A 20,067-nucleotide genomic window follows, 5' to 3' on the forward strand; every position below is an offset into this window, starting at 1 on the left:
AGTGATTAGTATGAGTGTCACTGCCCAGTATATAGACAATTTAAATACAATGTAATGGATTCTAGGAGATAAGCATGCAATACTATTAAGATGAGGGTCTGTAAATAATTCAGGGATTTGGATAGCTTCTTGAAGGAAGTAACACTTCAGCTGAATTTCAAAGAAAGAAGGTAAGAAAAGGCAATAGGGTACAGCATGTATTAAATTCCTATAAAATGAAACATCATTATGCACTTGAGGAAGCCAAGACAGTGCAGTTTGGCTAGAGAGAATAGGGTGACATGATTGTGTGATGGCAGATTAGGCAATAGGGAGAATCTAGAATTTGAAGAACCTTTATATGCTATGAAAAATTGGGGCATTATTCTAAATCTGGTGATCACTAAAATATTTTAAGTAGGGAATGACAAGATCAGAATTGCCTTTTGAAGATCACTCGGGCATCAGTGGTAGTGAGAGATGGGGGAAGAATAGAGATAGGAAGGCTTAAACTAGACATGAATGAAGATAATAGACTAGATATGAAAGATGTTATTGGATGTGGGGGGGGGGGCTGAGTGAAAGGTACTAGAATGACAGCCAGGCCTCACGTTTGGATGTAGTGCCACTTAATAAGATAGATAATAGAGAAGCAAGAGTTTTCTTTTGTTTTGTTTTGTTTTGTTTTTTGAAGATGAATGGGAAGGCAAAAAGGATTAAAAATCCAGTCTTTACTTGAGCTTGAGGTATGTAAGTGTCTGTTCTGCTTCTTTCGATGCCAATATCATGGAGGTCAACCACGCACCCTCTCACAAATGTTTCTTGTTGTATATAGGTCTGGAGGAAGCATGGGATTTCTCAACTTGTATGTTGGGGTTCCCCCCAAAAGGAACAGATTTGAATAAGCAGATTGTATGTTGGTTGCTATAAAATGGAGAAATAGCACTTTAATAATATGGAGAAATAGTTCTTTAAAATATGGAGAAATAGTTAATAATACTGTGACCTAAGACCTTATTTCATACATAAATAAAACATGGCAGCCTGGGTAACAAGTCCAATATGCTTTCCATTAAAATTTGATAACAGTAAAGCAGATATGATAGAATGATGTTCTACTTTATCTCTTTGAAATTTCACCCTGAGTGGTCGTACATATTCCACAGTGAAATTTTTTAGTAGAGAAGAAAGTTTTAAATGTAATCCATTTAATATGCAATTTTCCTGCATAGCTGTAATCACTAAACCTCTTTTCCTTATTATGTTGTTGAATATTATTTTTGTCCTATTTTTCAACCAAATGGTTATTAGCTTTACTAAATTTTATTTATCTTAACTTTTAGGAACTAGTTTCTTAAGGATGTTTCCGGGAAACTAAGTACATAAAAACACATTCTGGTACGTAAAAGATTAACCTTGTCCTTTATGTGTGTATTGTAGTCACTCAAACAACATTTAATGACCCAAGAAAACATCTTTAGCCATTCATCTAAGATTCTAAGTTGTATTCACGAAGCTTTCACATTTTTATTTCCATCAAAAGATTCTGGTATGAATGACAGTACTTCTAAGCGCATTCGTTTCTAAAACACCAAATTGTTAGTCTAATCATTCTTCTCCAAAGTTATCTTTCTCCCTCTATCTACCATCTAAAGATCTAAACTTTTTCATTCCCTCCCCTCAAGGAAACAAAAAGCTAGGAAAACAATCGTCCCTGCTTTCCAAAACACAATTCATCCCGGAATAAGAAGAGGGGAGCCAAAATGGAACTAGTTGCGACGGGCGACCAGGCCCACATAACCCGGACCAAAACCCGCGCTCGAAACGTAGATGGGGAATCATTCACTACGTCTGGAAGGATCTGGGCTATTTGCCCAAAGAGAACATCCCCAAAGCCCCAAGAACTGACCGGTGCTAAGAACCAGAGAAAGAGCGAGTGACAGGCAGAGAGGCCCGACCCTCTGGGACTGCCTGAAACACGCATGGAATGCAAAAGAACGTCAGGAATCTGGGACCGGCCGCGGCTGGCCAGGGCGACCAGCCAGGTTAAAACCCAGCTCTACCAGCAGGCACATCGCTGAGACCCTTGAGTGGGGAACGGTACCTGGGGGCTGACTGAGCGGAGAGAACTGATTATTGGGAAGCCCGAGACCGAATCGCTTCCAAAAGTTGGAGTCAAGGGCCACTGCCCGGGACTCTCCGCTGGACACCCGGAGCAAGTCTGGGGGCGGGCCTAGGGGCGGGGCCAGAGTGCCTTCCCCGCCTCTAACGGCAACCCTGACGGCGCCCTCAGTGCGCCTGCGTAGGGTGAGGCCCGACTCTATTTGGCCACTAGGCGTGCGACGGCAAAGGCGTTCTCTACCCGGCATGCTGCGCGGGAGCGGCGGCCCTACGTCTATCCCCTTCCCAACCCTGCCCCCTTTCCCCCCTCCCGCCGCGGCCCCCCTTTTCCTAAAGTGTGAGTGAGACGGGCAGATGGAGGAGGGACTGTAATGGCGGCGGCCGGCAGCTCCCTGCTCTGACCCGCGGCAGGCATACAGCAACCACCCCCTCCCCGCCCCATTCCCAGCCGGCCTCCGCCCCGCCGCCAGCGCGGGGCCAGCCTCCCCGGCCCTTCCCCCAGCCGTCGGCGTCTCGCCCTGCGCCCCGGCCGGGGCCCCACACACAATGGACGAGCTCGCCGGAGGCGGTGGTGGCGGCCCGGGGATGGCGGCCCCTTCACGGCAGCAGCAGGGACCTGGGGGGAACATGAGCCTTTCACCAGGGGGGAATGGAGCGGCGGGTGGCGGGGGTCCTCCAGCCTCCGAGGGAGCGGGTCCCGCGGCAGGCCCCGAGCTGTCCCGGCCGCAGCAGTACACTATCCCGGGGATCCTGCACTACATCCAGCACGAGTGGGCTCGGTTCGAGATGGAGCGGGCGCACTGGGAGGTGGAGCGGGCCGAACTGCAGGTACCTCGCTGGGGTCGGTGTGCGGGACGGCAGCGGCGGCGGGGTTCCCGTTGGGGGGTGGGGCCGGGGCTCCTCTCAGTCGGAGCCTGCGGCCTTGGGGAGACAAGAAGAACCTACCTGTGCTGCTCAGGGGGCGTTGGTCCTGGCCACGGCTCTTCCAGAGTCGTCCTCCCCCTTTCCCACAGAAGCTTGTTTCTGAACCCTCACTAGCTGCGCGGTGCGGGCTACCTTGGGGCAGCCATTTTGGCTTTTAGCATGGCGTCTGCGGGGGCTCCTCCGGAGGCGGCCTGCCCGGGCCTCCGGGGCTTGGTGCTGAGCTCCTTTCTGTGGGAGGGACCTGGGAGAGTCCGGCGTGGAGCTGCTTGGCACTGGGCTTGCTCTTGTTTGTGCTTCTTGAGATGAAGAACCCGAGGAGAGGGACTGGGATGGGCATTTTACCAGCTTTTCCAGGGTCACCCCCCCCTTTCCAATTTGGCACGTTTGGCCCCCTCCCCTGGAGTTGGGACACACTTGCCCCTTGACAGCCACACTTCTTTCCAGGGCTGCTACCAAGCACAATGGATTGTGGCTGACCTGTGAAGTTTTCATTTCTTACCGCTAACTTTACCTTCTTACCTGGGATGCTGCCTTATTCACTTATATTCCCTATCAGTTCTTTCTTACTTTAGTGACTGACTCATAAAGCCTCCATACAGGCATACCTCGGAGATGTTGCAGTTGGGCCCCAAAGGACCGCAGTAAAGCGAATGGCAATCCTTTTGCTAGTGAGGGTCTTGCCTTTAATTTGCAAAAAAATTTAAAACACCGCAACATCTGTGAAGCGCAATAAATTGAAGCGCAATAAAACGAGGTATGCCTGTACTGAATTTTTCTTTTGAGGGTACTCTTAAGCAGGTCTCCCTCTTCTCGGTCACCTTCTTTACCTATACAAAGCCAAACCAGACTATCTGTTGTCCTTGTGAAACGACTGAGAAAAGATTTAATATTAGCTGGAAGTAAAATGTCTCAAGTTACTAACTCACAGAAGGGAAACAAAGTTAACTATTCTCAGGACCCTTCGTGATTAAGCCTATCTCGATGCTCTTAAGGTGCAACTGAAGGGCAGCTCTACCTGACTTTTGGCAGATGTTGGTAGTTTAAGGGTGCATGTCTCGCATTTTAGAATGGGTACATCTTCTTAAAAGAATTCAACTTTTTTGGATATTTGTATTTATTTTTAAACCTTTCCAGGTCAAATTTAGGCTTTGAAGCAAAAAAGTATGCACCTAAGTACTGTTGCACCTGTTTTTTAGACTGACATATATTTAGAATGTAAGCAGTATTGTTTCCTGACATGTTATATATGCCTATGGTGAATCGTTAGGAAAATATTTTTAAAGAAGGAATATTGAATGAACTTAGAGTTTCCTCAAACAAATATATATCTCTTCAGTTTGATTTTGAACTAGTAAAGTGGGTACAGTTAAACTTTTAGAAAGTAAGACTACTTAGATATTTTGACACTATCAAGTCTCGAAAAATTAATTATAAATTAATTTTTATTATTAGTCATTTTGGTGTTTTAGAATTGTGCTTTGATATACTACTTGGCTTTTAAAAATACTACTTTCAAAAAGAAGTCAAAATTGTCTATTGTTTTAACTTGTCTATGTAGTTGGCTTTAAAATCTCTGAGATTTATAGAATTCTGTTGTTACACAGCTTTCTACCACACCGTGTTACAAACTTAATATTCTGTGCGAGTGAAGATAGTACGGCCTTTTTTTTTTAAAGATAACATTTACAAATGCAGTGAGGCTTGGGCTCACTAAATATTAAATACTTCACCAGTCCCTGACATAGTGTTTATGACTTTTGTACTGTTGTAGAAAAGCTTGAATTATACCATTTTTCAAGTTAGCAATTGCATTAGTCATGCATAAGCTTTGCTAATGTAAGTAGCTGAGAAAATGCCTTCGTTTTGTGTAAATTCATAAAATATATACATTAATGAAGTCTATATTGTCTCCCCTAGCTCTTGCTTTTCTGTTTCGTTCTTTTCTCCTTGACAATAACAGAAAAGTCTCGTAAGGAAGATTTCCTTTTACTTGCCTGCTTTCAGTTGCTCTATTGGCATAGCAGTTCTGACATAGTCATTCTCAGCTTTTTGTTTCCTTATTTTGAAGTTCTACAGTGTTTTTAGACTCTTAATTTGTTCCAGGAATTTTCATTATTTCATACTGATTCTTTTGGAGTAAAACGTTCATGGTTGTGTTTGTGTTTTTGTTATATGTATTTCTCTAAAAATTTTTTTTTGAGTTACTTAATAGAGTTTCACGTTTACTTCTGGAATACTGAATTTGCTTTATGTGTATTCGTCTCTAGTGAGATTGTACCCATTAAAAAATATATATGTTGAGTAAAAATTTATTGGGAGGGTTTAAGTGAAGCATCAGTGGATTTAAACTGTAAAAAACTTATTTTTAGGCAAGATAAAAGAAATAAGCTTACATATCATTGTGTACAGCCTTGGGTACACTGTACATCTGCACATATATTTAAGTATTCAGTATTATAACTATTCAGTAATGAATAGAAAGAGTCTAAGGCCTACCTAATTTTGATGTAAAATTCCTATATGGAATCATGTTTTTCCTGGCTTTGGAAAGGACTTTAAATTGGAACTTTACAGTGTTGTTCTTTTCTCTGTAAAGAAATTTGTGGTAAAGGTCTGTCTTAAGAACTTGGAACTAAACCAGAGAGCATGTCTTAAAGCTCTTTTTATCTTTGACAGTTCCTTGGATTGAGGTGAAGCTTTGTTAGTAAGGCCCTAAGACAGTGACTCCTAAATGAGAGTGCTAGTCAGAATCACTTGTAGAACTTTAAAAAATAGGCAGGCCTCTGCCTCATCCTCCAGAGACTTGGAAAAAAATAGACTGTAATTTTGGCAGTTCATGTTATATAAAATTATAACTGCCAGTTAATCAGCACTGTAACCTTATAAGGTAGATATCATTCTAATTTTACAGATGAGACAAATTTAGGTTAAATAACTTTGTTAAGGCCACCCAGCTAGAAAGTATCGTAGCTGATATTTGAACCCAGGTGTCTCTGAATCCAAAGCCTGTGGTCTTATTTACCACTCTTGTAATCACTGTGTTGTATTGCCTTAGCAATCTTCATAGAAATAGAATCTGTCCTATATTTCTTTGTCTACCATTATGTGGCATACAACACTTTAGTACACTTCACAAAGCTTTTCGAGCCCCCATAATGTGTGAAGTCTAGTTCATGTTTATTGCCAACATGTCCTTACAGTTTTCTCTGTAATCGATATGTAATATTTGCGCGTATATACAAAGCGCTTGTTTGTCAACTTCAGAAATATGACGTAGATCATACATAGAAAATGGAGTTCAGAAGTTTGTATTCTAAAACTGCTAATTCTCCAGCAAATTAAAAATTTTAATTAGTGTCTGTGTTTGCATATTGCCATACAGTTTAATAGATATTTCACTTACATATAAGTTGATTTCTTCCTTTTTAAGGGAGAGAGCTTGTTTTTGTGCATCCTTTTAATTTCAGCGTTTTCTTAGGGCGGTCTAGAATAATGATTTGCAAATCACGGTGCCTTTTCTATTATAAGATTTTTATGAATCTTATATGAAATTACAAAAATAAGAACAGTATAGTGATTTTTCATAAAGGTACAGAATTTTAGCTTTCATAAAATTTTGCCGTTATGTAGTTTCCTATTTCAAATGATGGTGACAGTAGAGTAAAAAATATTTTATGAGATAGAATTAAGAGTCTACAACTATGTCATTCTCCCTTTTTTTTTTTTGAAACCCTTAAAAACCAAATGACCACTAATCTAAAATTCTTTTCTCCTCCGTTTACCCTTTATCCCTGTTCTATAATCTGCATTTTTTGCTCTACTCTTTCCTTAATACCTATCTGAACACTTTGTAGAACCCTGTTTTTTTCTGATGGTTGACCTTCAACGTGCCAAATCCTATGGTCTTCTTATATACCATATGCATCTAACCAACACCTTCTGGTGTTGACTGTTTCTTTTTTTTTCCACTGTAATTCCCTATTTTTCCTTTGGTCCACTTAACACTTTTTTTTCATGCTTTTCTCTCCTTTGTTCCCAGTTGATGTTACCTGGCGTCTGGTTTCTTCTTGTTTTCACTGTATATTTCATGTGAAATCAGTTTTTCAGCTATTACTTACCATCTTAATACCTAACATTTATTATTTATCTTTGGCTACGTGTTATTCCAGTACTTCAGTATTCACTCATTTAATTTTAGAAACAACACATTGAGATTGGTACAGTTGATTTTTTTTTATGTTGTTGGGGTTGTTTTGGGGAAAGGACACTAGAATGTTGAGGCCCAGGTTAAGTAATCTATGCAAGATGGTGCAGCTAGGAGGCAGCAGGCTAGGATTTAAACATGGACAGGCTGACTCTAGTGGCCATGCTCTTAACCACTTCTCTATTTTTGGCTTACTGATGTCTCAGACATATTTCTAACTTCCTGTTTAACTTTTCTACTTCAAATTCAATACATCCATTATTCATTTCATCTCTAATGACTGCCTCTTAAACCCCTATGAAACACACTTAACTTGTTCATTCTCCTTTATTTCCTGTTATTGTTAATGTTTATCATCATCCTTCCAATCACTAAATACGAGAGATCAGTGGGTCCTCCCCCGGTATATGTTGAGTCTTTGAGTTTTATTGATCTAGTGTAATTATTAAGTGAATATATTTGAGTGCTACTTTGTGGTAGGCCCTGGGTATATAAATGACATTTGAAATAAGGACCTGGCCCTCATGGATCTTGTCACTCTAGAAATAATGAAATGTGGTAAACCAGAAATTAACAGGCTACAGAGGAAAAAAATGATGGGATAACCTGTGTAGATAATGGACTTTCAGATAAATAGCTAATATTTACTGAGCATTTACTACATGCTGAGTTATTTGAAATTCTTAGTGCATATCTTAGCTCAATGGGTTAATAAAAAATTTTGCCTAGAAGGTCCATGAAACCTAACCACTCAGCTAAAGAAATAACCCTAATTTAATCTGGTTTTAATTTCTTTACTATCATTGTGTTAGTTTATATTTCTCCTCCTGCCTGAATTCTTGGAGTAATCTAACAGCTTCCCTCTGTCCACACCCCTCTCTTAACATTTTATCCTCTATATTGTAAATATGGTTGTATTACATATACCCTTGCTTTAATTTTTTATTATCTGTGATCTGTCACAAACTTGTCACTCATCTTAGTAGTAACTCATGATGACCAGTCTTGTTTTACTTATACTACTACTCCTCCACTGTCCCAAATTATTTTGAAGCAAATCCTAGCAGCATATTTTATTAATGAATATTTCAGTATATATCTAAAAGACAAGGACTTTAAAAGACAACAATGATACCATTATTGTAGTCGTATACCAAATTCTTAAGAAATATGAAGTTCTTTAATATTATCAAATATCCACTGTTCAAATTTCTTATTTCCTCAGTTATCTGGGAACAAATTGAATTAGGATCTAACTAACATTGTGATTGGAACTCTCTCCATCTTATTTGTCCATTCACTTATTGAGGGACACCTTTGTTTCTCAGTTTTGGTGATTATGAATGAACATCCATGTGCAGGTTTTTGTGTAGATGTAAGTTTTCAAGTAATTTAGGTAAAGTAAATAACTAAGGAGCTTGATTGCTGGATTGTATAAGAGTGTGGTTAATTTTTAAAAAACTGCCAATCAGTGTTCCAAAGTGGCTGTAACTTTGTGTATTCCCCCCAGCAGTGCATGAGTTCTTCACATCTTTGTCCGATTTTGATGTCAATGTTTTGGATTTTAGCCATTTTAATAGGTTTGTAGTAGTATCTTGGTTTAAGTTGCAATTCCCTAATGGCATACAGTGTTCAGCATGTTTTCATATACTTTATTTGCCATCTTTATATATTCTTTGGTGAAGTGTTTGTTAAGGTCTTTGGCCCGTTTTTAAATTGTAATTTCTGTATCTTTTCTCCTGACATGTATTTGGTATCTGGATGGAATGATGTTGGGCATTGTTTCCAGTCATTCATGAGTTATTGTTTAATAGATGGCAGCCGCATTATTACTTATAACACTTAAGTATTTACCTTACAAGGCTCTCAATGGCTTGATCTAAAGGAATGACTAGCTGTAATATCACCTTGCCTGAGGCTCTCCTAGTGTAGCTACCAAAGGCAATGATTACATTTATTTTATATGGAGATACTTGTAAAGTCTTTAATTTTAAGAGAGAGAGAGAGAGAGAGATCATCATCACCTGGGATGCTTTAAAAATACATATTTTCAGATTCTGTCCCTGGTCATTGTGATTTAGTAGTTCGAGGTGGAACCTGTTTTTAAAGTGTATATCTGCTGTTTCTGATTATCGGTCATGTTTGAGAACCTACATGATCAGAGGCTCTAAATGGTATAATCCATTTCTCTAACCTCTTTCCCTTCTTCATCCTTATTCTTCCTATTGATAAACAGTTTACTCCCTTCTCTTCACGCACAGTGACTTGCACTGTGTATACTTATGTTGTTGTACTTTTTATTATTATTTTCACTCTTCTCCTTTCCAGTACATTGAAACCACTGTTAACAGGAACTTTTTGAGTATGCTATGAATTTTTGTTGGTTTCCATAGAAACACATTGTGGTGTTTGGTTACATAGATGAAGGCCTTATATGTCCATAAGGAACTATTATGATGATCATTCATTAACATTTAATGAGCACTCTCTCTATGTTGGGACTCATTCTAATTTTCATACCATCCTTAGATCATAGGTAACAGTTAATTCTATTTTAGAGAGAAGGAAACGTGGACAAGAGGTTAAATAACTCAACATAAAATAGTAGGTAATGAAGCCAGGAGCTGCTGAATTGCTTTTGACCAATATGTTTATGCCATCTTAAGGTAATAATACCAATACCTGGTGTTCATTGGGACCACCTAAGTGGTAAAAAATTGTAAACAAATGACTAATAGGCTTAGCATGACAAGATTTTAAAGACTATAACTGAAGCAATTACAAATGTATAGTGAAATTTTTGATCATCTTTAGGCTAACAAGGTTTTTAAAGTTGTAATTAAAATTCAAACTTAATTTTTTTCAATAGGTAATGAACGCATGGTTCAGAATTAAGCCTTAATTAACTATGAGTCTGCCCACATTTAGTCCCATATTAGTAATCACTTTTATTAGTACTATAATGTATTCCTCCAGTGTGACTTTATGCAGATAAATATAAACATATATATATATATATATATACACACACATACTTATTTTCCTCCCTTTCTGATACAATTTATAAACTATGTCTCAGTTTAAATTAGTAGTCTGGAATATTTAAGCTTTGAAAGCTGTTAACCAGGGCTTGATTCCATTTAAGTTGTGAGTCTGTTACTGAAATCCTAGAGAATGAAGAAGCCAAAACAGAAAAATATGAAATAGAAAAAAGGGGGTGGAGCAGATGGGAAGAAGAATAAACATAATGATAGTGTAACAATGGATGAGTGTAATAATATGCCACTAACAGTTGTCTTAGATAAAATTATTTCAGAGTGGCCTAAGCTAGTATTTGTTTTGTTTCTTTTTCCCAGAGCTTTAAAAATTGGACCAAATTTCCATAAGCTTATATTTAAAAAAGAGGGTGGGAGTGGGGCTCAGGATTCTAGAAAATCTATACTTAAGAATCTTTATATGTCATGTATATGACTGCACCCTGTTCCTTTTCTTTTTAACATTTAAAGTAATTTGTAATTTTAACTCGTTTGTTTATTGTCTGTTTCCTCCCTTAAGGTTGATAGTAAGCTCTTTGAGAGGAGAATCTTTTTTTGACTCATGTATACCCAATGTGACAGTAAAGGACCTGGTGACATAATGAGTGTTTGCTAAATATTTGTTGAGTGAAGTTGCTGAGGACATTCCATTAAGCTGAATTTAGGTATGAGAAGGTGACTTGTAATTTTTATAGTACATAATAGAAGAGAAAGCCCGTAAGATGGAGATAACATATTAATAGTAAATAACTACTCTTCCCTGACCCTTTCATTTGATATTGGAAATGGATGCAGAACAGCAAATTTCCCTGTGTATGGGGAGACCAAGCCCTACACTGAAACAGATGAAGGTTCTTTGACGGACACACATGCCAATGTTAGGGTCAAAAGGCAAGTTTATTAGAAGGGGAAAAGCAAAGACTAGAGAAAGCAAGGACAAAAACCCAGGACAAAGAAGCCCCTAGTGTCGTTAGTTTTATATATCATTCTTTAGTTCCTGCGAGTTACAGTTTAAAGACTTTGTGTACCCGTTTCCTTAGATTTGGACATACAGTGGGGAAGGGGAAGAGTATGTAGCGTGAAAAGGTAAGAATATGTAGTGGGAAAGGCCTGCTGACAGTTCCCAGCCTTTAATCCATTGGTTCCCTATGGTTTTAGCCATAGGGAATAAACAATTTTATTTGCTAGGGCAGCCACTTAAAGACTCTTTTTCCCCAGTTTCTTCTTCACTGGTGTGGGAAATGGGTTGTTAGCCATCCCAGCAGAAGTCTTCCTTTGTTCTGTAGATGTCCTTGTGGCCTGACTGCAAGGCTGGTCAGCTTATCACTGTCGCTAAATATAGCTTGATTTAACATTTTAGTTCTCTTGCCTCCTTCCTACATCGAATAAAACTAGTCTGCGCATTTTTTTTTATTATAAGTATTCAAAATAATTTATCCCCCCCCCCCATGGAGCGTAAGAGAAATCACAATTTCCAATTAAATGAATCACTGCTTGAGATTAATGTACTAGATGGGGGGCCTCCTTTTTCCCCTTAAATAATAATGATTTTATATAAAGAATGTTTAGTGAGTAGGCATTGCTTATGATAAATTAAAAATAAAAGCAGAGTTCTGTATCATGTGCTAAATCAACTATATAAAACATTGAAAAAGACTATAAATATTTTTAAATAACTAAGTTTTGGTTGATGGGATTTTGACAACTTCTGTTTTATTTAGAAAAAAACAGTAGACACTCCATAATAGGGTTTTTTTGTTTGTTTGTTTGTTTGTTTGTTTTATGGTGACATTGGTTAACGAAATCTAGTAAGTTTCAAGTGTACAATTCAGCATTAAGGCATATATGTATTGCATTGTGTGTTCACCACCCATTATTAAATTTCTTTCTGTCACTACATATTTGACCCCTTTTACCCCACCTACCTACCCCCTTCCCTCTGTTAACCATTTGTCTGTTGTCCATGTGTCGCTGTTTGTCCTGTCTATTTGTTACTTTTAGGTTTATATCCCACATATAAATGATAGATGATTTTCAACTTTTTCTATTTGGCTTATTTTGCTTAGTATGATTATCTCAAGGTCTTTCTAGGTCGCAAATGACAGTATTTCATCTCTTCTTATGGATGAGTAATATTCCATTGTATGTACCACAGCGTTTTTATCCAGTCATCTATCGTTGGACACTTTGTTTGCTTCCATGTCCTGGCCACATTAAATAATGCTTCTATGAACATCAATGTGCAAATATCTTTCTGGATATATGTTTTCAAGTCTCTGGGGTAAATACCCAGTAGAAAGATTGCTGGATCATATGGTAGATCAATTCTTAGTTTTTTTGTGGAACTTCCATACTGTTTTCCATAGTGGCTGTACCACTTTGCAGCCCTACCAGCAGTGCATGAGTTTCTTTTTCTCCACATTCTCTCCTACACTTGTTATTGCCTATTCTGTTGATATAGCCATTTTAGCAGGTGTGAGATGGTATCTCATTGTGGTGGTTTTGGTTTGCATTTCCCTAATAGCTAGTGATGTTGAACATCCCAACATCCTTTCATGTGTTTGTTGGTCATTTGTATGTCCTCTAGGGAGAATTGTCTGTTCAGGTCCCTTGCCCATTTTTTGATTGGATCGTTTGCGTTTGTTTTTTTGTTACTGAATTACGTGAGTTCTCTGTATGTTTTGAATATTAGACCCTTATCGGAGGTGTTGCTTGCAAATATATTTTCCCATTCGGATGGTTGTCTCTTTACCTTGTTGACTGTTTCTTTTGCTGTGCAGAAGTTTTTTAGTTTGATATAGTCCCATTCATTTATTTTTACTTGTACTAATTTTGCCTTTCAGGTCAAATTCATAAAATCCCTTAAGTCAGAGTAGGTATTTTTTTTTAATTAAAATTGATGTTTCAGAAGTGGATTGTTCTTTATGCATATGTATAGTCATTGTTGAAAAATAATCATAAAACAGCAAGTTGAACACAGTATTTTTAACAAATTTATACACTAGTTTATCTTTTCCCCATATCCTTTTTTACTGATTTCTTTAAAAAGTCTCAAATACCCTCTAGTATTTATTAAGATTTTATTTTACGATTTTAAAAAATTTTGTGGTTGCATTTAGTTGCTTTTAAAGTTTTTATTTTAGTTTTTAATCTTAATTATTGTTAAAGCAATATATTTATATGCAAAGCCACAAGAATATAAAAAATAGTGACTTTCAGTCATCTTAATCTCCCAGGAACAGCTACTAGTATATTTTGGGGCGTGTATTTTTATATATATATATATATACATATATATACACACACACACACACACACACACACACACACACACATACAACGGTGATTCTCAATGGGGTGTAGGGTGGGGCGGGTTTTGCTCTCATGGGACATTTGGCAGTGTCTGGAGACATTTTTGGTTTTCATAACCAGGATAGAGGTGCTACTGACATCTAGTGGATAGAGGTCAGAGGTGCTGCTAAACATTCACAAGAGAGCCCCTTACCCCCCAGATAAATAATCTAGTCCAAAATGTCCAATAGTGCTACAGTTAGAAATCCTGATTGCAACTGCATTGGCCCTTGAACAACACAGGTTTGAATGGCACAGGTCCACTTACATGCAAATTTTTTTCAGTGATATAGTTGGCCTTCTGTATCCCTGGCTTTCACATCTGTGGATTCAACCAACTGCACATTGAAAACAGTATTTTCCATCTGCAAATGTGGAGGACTGACTATGCATTGTTCTATACTATTTTAAATGATATGCATTGTTCTATACTATTTTAAATGAGGGCCTTGCGCGTCCATGGATTTGGATATCCAAAAAGGTCCTGGAACCACCAATCCCACGTACACACTGAAGGACACTGAAGTCTTTAGGGAGTCAGAAGTTACATGGGGTTTTTTCCACTATGCAGGGGTCATTGCCCCCAAACCCTTCATTGTTCAAGGGTCAATTTTATATGTATACATGTGTGTTTATGTAGATCATCTGTTCATTCATGTCCAGTGCCTAGAAAAACATGCCTGGCAGTGAATATATTAATACAAATAAAGACTATAATGTATTTCGAATGTTTCATTTCAAAATATATAATTCTACCTCATTTTTGTTAACGGTGTTATAGTGTTAAGTTTATGAAATCCTGTCATTTGTCAAATTAATTTTGCTCAGAAAACACATACTCAAATTTTAGAATGTTTATGGCAAGAATAGCTTGTCCCCTACCCTTCCTGTCCATCTAGTCCAGCTTTTCAGAAGCAACTACTTTCAACTTTTCTCCAATATTCACATCTTTATTTTTAAATAATAGAATTCTACAACTATTACCTGTTTCTGGCAATATTAAATATTACTTCTAATATACTGTTATGGCAATTAAGGACTTATCACACTTCTTACATCTCTTCTCACCGTGTTCCAATATTGGTGATTAAACTAGTTAAATCACTAATTTTTGCATTTTATTATCATGTAAATAATAATTCGTGAGTCAAAAAGCATAGTGTGAATACTTCCCTTTTTCTCTACATTTTTTGTTTTCCGTGGAGTTATTTGCTTCTTTTTTTTATTTGCTTATTTTATGTGCACCGATTGCTATTTTTTCAAAAGGTCCTACTAATCCGTCAGGGTTTTCAAACTCGCAAGCCCGTTACATCTATCATTCCTGCCTCTTGTGAGGGAGTGGAGTGGGATGACCTTCCAGAGCTTTCAGTTCTCTTGCTCTCATCTAGAATCGTTCTTAAGATTTATTAAAAGAGTTGTTATTCTGAAACTTCAGTCTGCTATTCTGTTTACAGAGTTACTACTCTAAAATTTGTTTGCTCTTCTCCAGCCGGGATTTCCACCTTCCCTTTTTTTTTTTTTTTTTTAAACTTGATCTAATTCCTAATTCTTTCTTGGTTTAGTCCTTCATTTTGCCAAAGTATGTTATCTGATCATTTCTTGAGAAAAGTTGAATAGGAGGTAAGTTTTAGGGACTTGGTTTTTTGAAAAATATCTGCTTTAGTCTCACACTCCATTGGTAGTTTGGCTGGAAGTAAGTTTCTGTAAACATTTGAAGGCATTTCTCTTTGAAGGTGTTGCTTTTTAAGGGTTTGATGCTGTTCTGATTCTTGATCCTTTTTTTGTATGCATAAGTTTTTGGAGTATCTTTTGTTTACTCTGGTTTTATTAAATTTCAGGAAAATCATTGTTAGGCACTGAGAGAATTCTTTTATGCCATAGTTTAGTATTTCTCAGTAGAGGGCACTGTAGACATTTAGATGGTACCACTTTTGTGTTGGAGTGTGTTGTGCTTGCAGGGCTCTGAGTATGCTGGCTCCCTGTCATTAAATCCACGCATAACTGATTAGTTATTGGTACAACTAGTAATGTCCCTAGATATTTCCAAAAACCCCTTGTGGGGGGTGGTGGGAGGACAGTACTAATCTTTTTTTGAGAAGCGTTATTGTAGTCCCAAGCCCTTAGGGCATATTTTCTGTTCGATTGGTGATAGACCTGCTGACTTGAAGTTTTTCTTGTTTCTTGTTTTTCATATTTTTTTTGGTCTATTTTCTGAGATATTTTCTTCAACTGTATTTTTCAATTTTTTTAAATTTGTAAAAGTGTTTTCTTGTTTGAATTTTTAAAAAAGAATGGTATTATGTTTTTATTTATTTTCTTGAGCATAGAGGAGTTTTCTGCTCTGAATTTTTAGTTTCCTCTGAATTTCTTTTTCTCTTCTCTCTTACCTAATTCTTTTCTCAAATATTGGTGATAATTGACTGTCTTCATATTTAAGAGTAAGGTAGTATAAGACTGTATGGTAGTTATGAGCTTTTTACTCTTAAAACTCATTTTCATTAAAAATTATCAAATGACTTTTAATCTGCTTTAGCCTAGCCATAGGTTTCTTAAATCTTTCATTGTTTATAATTGGTTCTCTTAGCTTATAATTCCCTGAATTCTGCAGCTAACTTCTTATGTTGACTTTTGTTAGTCTCAGATGTCTGTCATTGTAATTTTAAAAAGTTTTAGCTATATGGAGTTTATCATTTTTGTGCTGCATTTTATTTAGAGCTTAACTGCAGGTTAATATTGCATCTCTGCTGAACTTTTTAGAGTTGGTTTTCTTTGAGTCTTCTGTCAGTTTTTTCCAGAATTCTCTTATATCTTCTATTAGTACATGGTCACTTTCTCCCTAGATTCTTATCATTTCCACCTTACCAGGCTTAATAAACTTTAGGTCCTTCACTTTTCCTTGTTTCCTTAGCCATACTCTCTATTTCTAGTTTGTAGTGTCCTTGTGTTCCTTGCTGATATTTTAACCATTTCTGGTATCCTTAAATCCCAGTTTTTGCAAACCAGGTTTAATTTTGTTAAGTCCTCTAAGCCAACGGGTATCTCCAGTCTTCAGTTTCTGTTTTGCTTATCTGGTATAAATGTACATATGGCGTGGGGTACAGATTTCTTTTGATTTAAATTCAGTCTCTAAATAAATTTTAAAAGTAACTATGTCATTTATGCTGCTTTAATACATCTAAAATACTATAAATGTATCTTTTTTCCCTGCAATTTTTTTATTATGGTAAATAATAAAATTTATCACCTTAACCGTTTTTAGGTAGCATTTCAGTGACATTAGGTACATTTCTATTGTGCAACCATCACTGCAGTCCATCTCCAGAACTCTATTTTGTAACACTGAAATGCATTAAATAATAACTATCCATTCCCCTGTCCCACCAGTTTCTGGCAACCACCTACTATTCTACCTTCTGTGTCTAGGAATTTGACTAATCTGGGTACCTCATATAAATGGAATCATTCAGTCTTTGTCTTTGTGACTGGTTTCCTTTAGCATTATATCCTCAAGGTTCATTCATGTTGTAGCATGTGTCAGAATTTCCTTCCTTTTTAAGGCTAAAAATATTCCATTGTATACATACACCACAGATTGCTTATCCATTCAGTGGATAGACACTTGGGTTGCTTCTACCTTTTAGCAATTGTGAGTAATGCTGCTAAAACGCATTTACAGATATCTCAAGACTCTGTTTTCAGTTATTTTGGTATAACTAACTTATTTGATAATAAAATTGATAAATTCAATACACAGGTTATAGATTCTTTACATCAGGTATGGTGTTCTTTTCAAAATCTGAGTTCAAGGCATTTTTATTGATTCTTCTAAAGTTTTAACACTTTCTGAGTTATAAGAATGCATGAAATTTGGTGGACAGTTTTACACAGTCATGTGACTATTGATTCAGGGCAAGAGTGCCCAATCAAACTTATCAGAATTCGAATCCGATTTAGATATTAATTTCAACAGAAGCATACAAGGTACCTAGCCATCTCCCCCTCTAACTCAGATGTCTTTACCTCCTATTTAACAAAGAAAGAAACCCCATCAATTGGGGAGTTATTTATATCCCTGCTACCAAATATACAAATAGTACATATGTACACATACCCCTTTCTCTTAGGCTGCTTTTAAAACGGAGGACATTTCTTATAAAGCTTATCTCTACTGGTTATTCATTAGTTTATTCATTGATTGTTTATCAAGGACCTACTCAGTAGGTGTGTGTGAGGCAGTGGGGATAAAGCTATAAACAAAATAAAGCTCCTGCCTTCTTGGAGCATTAATCTTAGTGTGTAGAAAAAGAAAAGAAGGTTTGTTAGCTGGTGATAAATGCTGTAGAGGAAAGTAAAGGAGAGAAGGGGGATAGACACAGAATGGTTCTATGTGTCAGAGATTACTGTTTTTAAGCAGGGTCCCTGGGGAAGACCTCACTGCTGAGGATTAGATAACTTTTGTTCCTCTCCTTCCATTACTGCCTTTATGTTAAATATTTTTTTAGTGTACCATTTTAACTCCTTGTTCTTTTACTGTATATGTTTTTTTGACTTATTTGCGTTATGGTTGTACTAGAGATTATAGTTAGCATTTTATCTAGTTTAGATTAATAACAATTTAATGATAGCATACAAAAGCTTTTAAAATCAGGTAAGAGAAAAAAAGTTACAAATATATTTATACTGTTTTTTATAGTTATCTGTGATGTTACCTGTACTGGTGCTTTGTATTTTTCATGTGGATTTGAATTACTGTTCAGTGTCCTTTTATTTCAGCTTGGAGGGCTCCTTTTAGTATTTCTTTTGGGGTAAATCTAGTAGTAACAAGCTTTCTCAGTTTCATTTATTGGGAATGTTTATTTCTCCTTCAGTTTTGAAGGATATAGAATTTTTGGTTGAGAGTCTTTTTCTTGCACCACCTTGAATATGTCGTCCCGCTGCCTTCATGGTTTCTGATGAGAAAATGGTTTAATTTGGGGAGGATCCTTTGTGTTGAGTAGTTTTTTTTCTATATGTTATCAAGATAATTCTCTTTTTCACTGGCTTTTGGCAGTTTGATTTTGATGTTTGTGTGGATCTCTTGAATTTACTCTCCTTGAAATTCTTTTAATGTCTTTCAAATATTCCACCCTTTTTCCTCTCTCTCTCTCCTCTCCATTACATGTATGTTGGTGTTCCTAATGATGTCCTACAGGTTTCTGAGGCTCTGTTCATTTTCCTTAATTCTTTATTCTTTCTGTTCTTGAGACTGGCTGATCTCATTGGACATATCATCAAGTTTGCTGATTGTTTCTTCTGCCTGCTCATATTTTCTGTTTGTACCCCCTGTTGAATTTTTCATTTTATTTACTATATCAAATTTATAATCTCTATTTTGTATTTTTAAAAAATAAATTTGTCTTTGTTGATATTCTCACTTTGGCGAGACACTGTTCTCATACTCTCCTTTAGCTCTTTAGACATAGTTTCTTTTATTAGTTTTAACATATTTTAAAAAGCGAATTTAAAGTCTTAGTTTAGTAAGTTTAATATTGGGCTTCCTAGGGAGCAGTTTATATTGACTGCCTACCCCACCCTAACTCCCAGTATATAGACCATACTTTCTTGTCTTCTTTCATGCTTCATAATTTTTTGTTGGAAACTGAACATTTTAAACAATGTACCAACTGTAGAAATTAGATTCTCCCTTCTCCCCAGAATTATTTATTGTTGCTGTTTATTATTATGTTTAGTGACTTTTGGGAACTAATACTAAAAAGTCTATATGTTTTTGTCGTATATGGTTACCGAAGTCTGCTCAGTTAGCTTAGTGGTTAAGCTAATGAATAGGTAGAGATTTCCTTGGATGCCTGGGACATGAAAGTCTTCCAGTCTTTGCTGAGGCGTCTGTGTGTGTGGTGTGACATGCCTTTAACACTCAGCCAGACAGTATATAGCTCTGTTGTCTTCTGCTCATTCAGAGACTAAAGGTGAGCCAGAAGTAAGAGTTGAGAGCCTTCTTAGGTCTTTTTTGAGCATGTGCAAAGGTTACACATGATTTTGGCCTTCTAGATTTCCATGAATATCTTGAAGCTTTCCAAAGTCTCCATGGATATCTCATTCTCAGCTTTTCCTGTTAAGCTTTTTTATTATCCGATTGCCCTAAATATTGTCACTCACCTCAGGCAGCTACAGTGTTTAACAAATGCCTCGGATGGTTTTTGACTTAAATCACCAGATGAGAAGACATTAGTACTGGATGAGCTCAGAGTAAGGTCAAACAAAGACAGCTTTGCTACTAGAGTCTTCCAGGGAACTACCAGACATGTCAAATGACAGTTCTTTGGGAATGGGACTTTTTAAGGAGTTCCAGCCCAGTTCTGCCCCCTGTAGTGGCTGTTAATTTTCACATAAATGTGTTCTTTAAACGTTTCCTTAAATTGTTTTTTAATTGTGGTAATATTCTTATTTAATGAA

General features: G+C 37.0%; 2 protein-coding genes across 6 annotated transcripts in view; one reads left to right on the forward strand and one right to left on the reverse strand.

Moving 5' to 3' along the window:
* AP4S1 (adaptor related protein complex 4 subunit sigma 1) overlaps positions 1–3,352 on the reverse strand; it is a 38,378-nt gene extending 35,026 nt beyond the window's left edge. Inside the window, exon 1 of one of the 2 annotated variants that reach the window (XM_016123621.2) lies at positions 3,046–3,352. The gene's annotated coding sequence lies outside the window, so the exon portion shown is untranslated. Of the gene's footprint in view, positions 1–2,083; positions 2,275–3,045 lie in introns of those variants that run through there. The other variant, XM_016123622.2, reaches the window with a different exon arrangement.
* Positions 2,434–20,067, forward strand: part of STRN3 (striatin 3) — a 76,185-nt gene continuing 58,551 nt past the window's right edge. The window contains exon 1 of one of the 4 annotated variants that reach the window (XM_016123606.2): positions 2,434–2,928. In XM_016123606.2, the coding sequence (XP_015979092.1) occupies positions 2,647–2,928 (282 nt within the window). In that variant the 5' untranslated portion in view covers positions 2,434–2,646. The remainder of the gene's footprint in view (positions 2,929–20,067) is intronic. The other 3 variants (XM_036238608.1, XM_016123604.2, XM_016123605.2) reach the window with 3 other exon arrangements.

This window comes from Rousettus aegyptiacus, unplaced genomic scaffold, assembly GCF_014176215.1.
Source record: "Rousettus aegyptiacus isolate mRouAeg1 unplaced genomic scaffold, mRouAeg1.p scaffold_m13_p_3, whole genome shotgun sequence".
Taxonomy (NCBI): domain Eukaryota; kingdom Metazoa; phylum Chordata; class Mammalia; order Chiroptera; family Pteropodidae; genus Rousettus; species Rousettus aegyptiacus.